At 43.0% G+C, this 7216-nt stretch overlaps 1 protein-coding gene across 1 annotated transcript; it reads right to left on the bottom strand.

Moving 5' to 3' along the window:
* Positions 1-254: 254 nt before the first annotated feature.
* On the bottom strand, positions 255-7216 carry ARPC5 (actin related protein 2/3 complex subunit 5). Its single transcript, XM_065409011.1, has 4 exons — positions 6995-7216; positions 5134-5206; positions 2657-2833; positions 255-1556 (listed from the first exon to the last, which is right to left on the bottom strand). The coding sequence occupies exons 1-4, from the start codon at positions 7135-7137 to the stop codon at positions 1494-1496; spliced, it is 456 nt and encodes a 151-aa protein (XP_065265083.1). The 5' UTR covers positions 7138-7216; the 3' UTR covers positions 255-1493.

The following is a 7216-nucleotide window of genomic DNA, read 5'->3' as shown; positions in this document are numbered from 1 at the left end:
GGTGTCCACATATCTTGATTTAGGTAGAGCATTCAAGATTTCTACAGGAAGATCCAGGCCTACGATTACTTACACATGCAAAGTGCTGCTGCAGAAACAACCTTGGCAGGAAAAAGACTGGAGGTGAAGGGCAGAAGTTGGGTGACTATTTCTGCTTTTTTCCTTCCTCAATTTCCTTCTGTTAGTGTGTGAATTTCCCAAATTCAGCGATAAAGCTATCAGAACAGTTAACACCAAGGAATTTGAAACATTAAGTAAATATTCAGTGACAATTTATTTTCTGATCTTTATCATTTTACAAAAAAAGCAGGTATCAAAAAACAGCAAAGATTTTCACAAGTTCCTCACCAGTTTTACACAGCTGAACTGGTGTAAAAATGTGAATGTAAGACACAGGCTGGCTTTGCTCCTGGTCATACACATTCAAGGTTAGCCCTGGGCTGGGATGCACTGGGCCTTTGGAAATTTTTTATTTTAAAAAGCACCTGTCTTTTTTTGGGACTTGACTTGATTCACCCAAGTCACTTTGTACTGAAATATAACATGGAATGTGTACCTGTTGGGATCAGAAATTAATCTCTTCTGGATCCCATGTACCTTAACACTGATCAAGGGACTTTGCAATGGACACATTAGGCACCAGTCTGCATTTCTCAGATTACCAAAAGGCAGCTACTACATTGTGTTAGCTACAATCACTTTTTGCCCCCCGCCCCAACATGCTGCAATGGGATTTAACTGTATAACAGCCCCTTCTACTTTTCCTCATCAGGATCTCAGGTCCAAAAAAGGAAAGCTTCACTAGGTTCAAGCCCAGGGGAAATGGACCTTCATCCTTAAATACGTCATACAATTGTTTTGTGATGCCTTAGACAATTCTACAACAGTGTGACTCTCCCATTGTGGACCCAAGACTTGAATGATCAAAGGAAACCAAGATAAACCATAAATGTGAGATAGGAAAAAATACTCAACTCACTGGATGGATATTCTGGTTCTTTTCTGAGCCAGAGCTTGTTCTTCTACTGTACTTGTGCTGTAGGGTTCAGAGTTTGACCAGGAGAAGCATAGTCCAGTTTCCATTAATAGCTGCACCATCTTTTCAAACATACAGCTTACATTGAACACTGCCTGGTTAGCTAAAGAATTAAGACACTGCCCTGAGTCCCTCAGTATCTGCTTGGAAAGTCAGGTCAAAATCTGGCATGATAATACATGAATGCAAATCATCTTACACAAAGACTTGTGTATATGTCACTGAAATGCTTTTGAGAGTACCAAATACTCCTATTAGAAATAAAATGGCACCTCTATTATTACCCAAACAGCAAAAGGAAATCAGATATGCATATTTTGTCATAGATATGAAAGAGGAAGCAAGAAGGCAAGCTGAGAGACAGATGCTACCCCCAGGGCAGCAGTGGCATTTGGTTGTTTTGGTCATTGTACCAGCATTTTGCACACCCACGGCAGGCAGTCACTGGCTGCTGAACTTAAACCGTTTTTCTGGCAGTCAAGACACGGACAATGGACCCTACACCTCCAGCAGCGAGAGCCTGAAAACAGAGAAGTAACAGTTAATACAAATAACAGACTTAAAGTAATAATACTCAATAACTGACTTAAAAGTGGCAATTCTTCAACAACAAAAATTCAAAACCAGACTCCAACAAGAAACTGCAGAACTGGAATTAATTTGCAAACTGGACACCATCAAATTAGGCCTAAATAAAGACTGGGAGTGGATGGGTCACTACAAAAACTAATTTCCCCCTGCTGATACTCTCACCTTCTTGTCTATTGTTTGAAACAGGCCACCCTGTTTACATTGGCCTCATTACCACTACAAAAGTGATTTTCCTCCCTTGGTATTCTACTGTGAGAATAGCCCACTTCCACTGAGCTGTTTCATTAGCACTGACCCCCCACTTGGTAAGGCAACTCCCATCTTTTCATGTATTGTGTATATATACCTGCCTACTGTTTTTTCCACTCCATGCATATGATGAAGTGGGTTTTAACCCACGAAAGCTTATGGCCAAATAAATTTGTTAGTCTCTAAGGTGTCACAAGTACTCCTCGTTGTTTTAGTTAATACAAATTAACCGATAACACAATAACCACAGACAAACAATTACTACTTGGACTTCAGTACGTTTCATCTGAACATCTCAAAGTGTTCTACAGACACTAAACATCAGCATTCTGCAATAGGGAAGCATTACTACATTCATTTTATAGATGGGGAAATGGATTCAGGCATTAGATAACTTGCACAAGTCAGATTCACTGGGGGAGTCAGGACACTTGGGTTCTATTCCCAGCTAAATCCCCAACTTTGACCTTAGATTATACTGCCTCAGTGCAAGATGACAGTTTCTAGGAAATATGCAATGGCTCATTTTCATTCTTACCTAATACATGATCAAACTTCACCTCTAAAGTCTGCATGCATCAATATGCTGTAGAAAGTGTGCATTAATTTCACATGGTTCCCTGGGGAACCTTGTCCTTCCCACCCCAACTGTTGCAATATGAACACTGGAATTTTAAGAGGAAGAAGGATGATTCTTATTGGACTCAAGACAGAGTCATGGATGTAAGGGTCTCTGCTAATGCAAATTATCAGGCCAAATGCGACTGAGACTTAACACACCTTTTCATGCCACTGCAGTAACACAGCACTGCTGTTGTCAGAGGGGCTCTCAAACCCCTTGTAGATGTATTTCATTAGCAGATCAACTCCATTCTTGTCCAGAGACTGTACTGCCTTTTCAATATCATTGGCTTTGAAAGAGATGAGGACTTTCAGAACAATGTTTTCTGCACGATCCTGTAAACAAGGGAAAAAGTCAACCTGGAACTGAGCTGATCGATACGGACATGGTCTGTGGCCAAATGTTAATGATCTCTCAACTCTGGGAGGTAGAACTTTTCTATTCTTAACAATACAAAAATGTTCGGTTAAGGCAGCTCAAACACATACCAAGTTGTCAAGCGTACTGTGCACCTCTGCCCTATGACAGCATGACCTCAACTGACTTTGCTACACACATCTGTAATTCTAAATGAATTTCAATTTACAGCTAACATATGTAATTAATTTGAAATTAAGTTTTAGATAAGTTAAACAGGTAGCGCCCAGTTGGGCGAAGGAAGCTAGTCTCAAAAAAGAGAGACTCGTTTTCTTCACTGGCTTTGTAACAAGCTTGTTCTCTTCTAGGTTTCTATCTCTGCTCACCAAGCTTGGCTTTTGTTTGCAGGACTCTCCACCCATAGTACTGTATAAGAGCTGTACTGAACTTTATCACTGTTAATGTTCATGCACAGGAAAGTTCAAAAGAAGTTGGAACTAATAGGACTAAGGGTTTGATTGGCTTTCCTCTCACCTCTTATTTTACATTTTGTCTAGATGGACAGCTCTGCTGTGGAATAGAAGTGATCTTAAAGGAGTCTGCTCTCAAATTTCAGAAGTATCCCTACTCAGCACTGTCTGAGCTTTGCTCAGCTAATACCTTAAGCTTTACTCTGCATTATCCTTCTCTTCCCTCATTGACTACTGTATTACAACTACCGCTTTAATTCTGTGTACATAATGTTTTACAAAATCCTTGGAAAACATCTTTAAGGCCCGGTCAGCATTACCAGCATGAAAAAGTTCCTGGTAACATGATTGCTTAATCTACACAGGCCAACCCAAACATTTGAAGCCGCAGTTAAAAGAAGCTGAACTGTCACATCCATGCTGAAATACAACTGCTAGCACCAAATGTTTCAGGTAACTGTTTTTTGAGAACTGACCTTGATGCCATTTCAGGATCAAGAATTTGTGTAGCATGGTTAGGTCTTTTCATCACCCATTCTGTAAGCATCGTCGTCCCCCGCCCCACCCCCCAAAGTAATTTTCTTCCTCTGTTCACTCAATCACCACCTGAGAGGTAGCAATATAAAAAACCTTAACTGTCAGAATGGATTCCTTTTGTGCATAATCCCACTGAGCAAGTACTGTCTGCAGTTGCTTCCCAAAGGAATTATAGCCATTATCTTTCCCAGTAAGCAGACACATCCTGCAGCCATTTGATGTAGTGATACTTCTCGGATATGTAGCAGAAATAGTAAGCAGAAACAGTGATTTGGTGGGAGGTTATATCCTAAAATAAGAACAAAGCCAAGAACAAGCTCACGAGACAGAGCTGCCGGATCTGCAGGTTTTCCCAAGCCTTTGGCAACACCAGTCATATTTTAAGTATTTTTCCAAGTGGAAAAAACACTTTGTACAATGGCACTACCTTGTACAGCAGATCTGCCCCATGTGTACTGAGTCATGTGTACTTCACTGTCAGAAGTTTTAATACTTTACTACCATTAGCCCTGCAGAAGCAACTTAACTGTGGTACAGCAAGTTAAATTTGTTTGCCTTCTACATCAGAATTACAGTAGCCCCTATGCAACCCCATTGTCTTTATATTATACTATCAATGACACCAGTGCAATTGTAATGAAAGTTACATCTGTGACAATGTGTAAGAGGGCAAAATTACCTGCAGAATCTCTTACTTGATGACGCCCTTGATACCAAGATCATTAGGTGATTCTCAGAACCCCAAGTAAATTTGTAGGGCTGGCAGTTGGTGGAGAAAATCTTTACTGGGAAGTTTGGTCTACTGTTACAAACAAACATGGAATCCTACAGATATATTCTTACAGAGTGAATGCTTAGAGTAGAACTCCACAGCTGTGTGGGTGGCTACAGTATGGTAGATTCCTATAGCTTATCTGTGGATCTTTCAGTCTGCTTTGGGCATCCATAACACTCAAAACTAGTTTTTGGGAGCCTTGTCCGACAGGCAAGTATGTGTGCACAGTATAGTCAAAGCTCTAACCAAAGTAGGAGTGCTTATATTTTCTGGGTTCTTATTGTTAGCTAGAATTATGGACTGGACACAGTAGCTAATCAGTGCCTACTGTTTTAGGGCCTTTTTCGTAGGCCTAATTGGGCAGAGTATAGTTTGGCAACAGGGAAACGCTTAATCAGTCTCAAAGAGAGGGGAAGTGAGAAATCTATAGAGGGCAAGGAGAATTAGGAAAGCATCCACAGTATGGCATATAAATGTGAGTTATTGACTACTTCACCTTTACTGCTTGGTTCTTGGTGTTGGTTGGAGGATTCTTCAGGGCTGCCTGCAATGCAGCCATCATGTTCCCTGTGAACAATGGTTAAGGAAAGATGGGGAAACAAGGACCTAGAAAGCAGTAGAGCTAGTCACAATACAGTGGGGTTCACATGTAACTTGTTCATTACTAGGAATATCAGCGATGGAGTTACTGAGAGAACATCTTCCATACTGAACACTTCAGTTGATGCAACATAAGACAGCAAATACTAGCCAATTACTGAAAGCAATGGGACCAATACTAAGGTGGTACAGTTTTCAGTACTGGAGAGCACCAATCACAGAACAAGGATCCCCATAATAGAAACATTTAGAAATTCCAAATGAGACCCATTCTATCTCCAAACACCACACATAGTGGCAAAATATCATGCAACAAGCTATATAGCATGGCTGTTTGCACAATACAGAATGATGTGATTGCTGAAATAAACTGTTAGTGGGAACATCTGTGCCACATAAATTGGAAAAATATCATCAGTCAGGACACCAGACTAAACATCGGCAGGAAAGGAAAGGTCAATCTGTCAGTCAATGCATCACACTGTAGTTGATTATGATTCGGGAGAGTTTTCTATTCAGATTCTTATATTGCATCCACCCCTGTGGTATCTAAAAACCTCCCCCACTAGTGCATTAAGTGACATGACTAATGTGTGCCACAGATGGAATTCATTATAGAACAATGAGATTCCAAGACTGCCTCCATCATTGTCAGGAACCAGGAGGAGAACAAAACATGCTCTAGAGACACAGGCAATTCAGGCTTCCTGCTGACTGTACAGAAAAGGATGCTAAGCAGCTCCCACTTGAATTTTCTTAAGGGGTTTCACAGTTTTGAGCACAGAAATTTGCCTTTCAGTCCCCCCCCCCCCTTCCAGGAACTGCCAAAACTGAATCACAAAACGCATTAATCCTATGGGGTTCAGCCTTGCCTTGAAAGGGCACTACTGAAGCGAAATGCTTTAATATGTGGAAGTGAAAAGCAATTAGATTGTCACGGACTAGGTGCAATTATTCCCATAAAAGGAAAACCACACAGAGCGCACACTTCCTCCAACCCTGAAGCCTAAGAAGAGGGGTTTGAGGGCAGGGCTTTCTCTTTGCCCCTCCCTCCAGCTCTCGTGAGGTCAGACAAGACCACATCCTCAAGTGCGTACGCGCCCGAGAACTGGAAATAAAAAAAAGCTGACTATTAACTTACATAAATAAAATGGTACGGGGCAATGGTCTCCATGAATAGCAGGGTGCTCAAGCCAGGGATTAGACAGAGACATGCTAGGAAGTTTTACATTGTTTGGAACACATTTAATTGAAAATCTATTGTTGTTTAAGAACCCAACACACCTGGGTTTTAATCTGTGTTTCCTACTCCTGTACTTACACTCAAAGACAACAGTTATTTATTTAATTCTGTGGGGCTAGGTGGTATTGGCTGACCTTACCCGACCTGAAGCCTGACCCTAGGGAGCCACAGATTTACAGGGTAGACTAGTTCGAGAGAGACAGGGCGGTGGTGAATCTGAGCAGGGGACATGGAGGATCTTCCTCCCCACTTCCCCCTGGACAGTAACTTTCCAGGCCAGCAAAGCCCTGGCACACTCAGTGCAGGGTGACACAGGCGAGCTATCCCCCCGCCTGTGTCCTGGGCATCCTACAAGCCTGGTAGGCTCAGTATAGGGCTGGGGACCCTTCCCCGCCCCGGAGCCCGGCAGAGAACAGAACAGAACAGGGCAGGGGGCCAGTCCCCTCCTCCCCTCGCGCTCCTGGCCTCCGCGCCAGGGGCCGGGACTCTTTCCCCGGCGTTGGCGGAAGGATATTGCCGCAGGCAGGAATCCACTTCGCCCTCGTCGGGCCCGGCCTGGCCGTCGCCTCCCTCCTCCTCATCCACGAATTTGTTCTCGTCATACTCATCCACATCCACGCGGCGAAAGCGCGCAGACGACACCGTGTTCTTCGCCATCGCCCCGGAACCTGCCGGCGCCGCTCACCTCCGCAGGGCGGTGCCCGCCCCCTACTTCCCGCAGTGAGCAACACTGCGC

Source organism: Emys orbicularis, chromosome 8 (assembly GCF_028017835.1).
Source record: "Emys orbicularis isolate rEmyOrb1 chromosome 8, rEmyOrb1.hap1, whole genome shotgun sequence".
NCBI classification, from domain to species: domain Eukaryota; kingdom Metazoa; phylum Chordata; order Testudines; family Emydidae; genus Emys; species Emys orbicularis.
The sequence above is the reverse complement of the archived record's forward strand: the minus strand, read 5'-3'. Positions and strand labels throughout refer to the sequence as shown.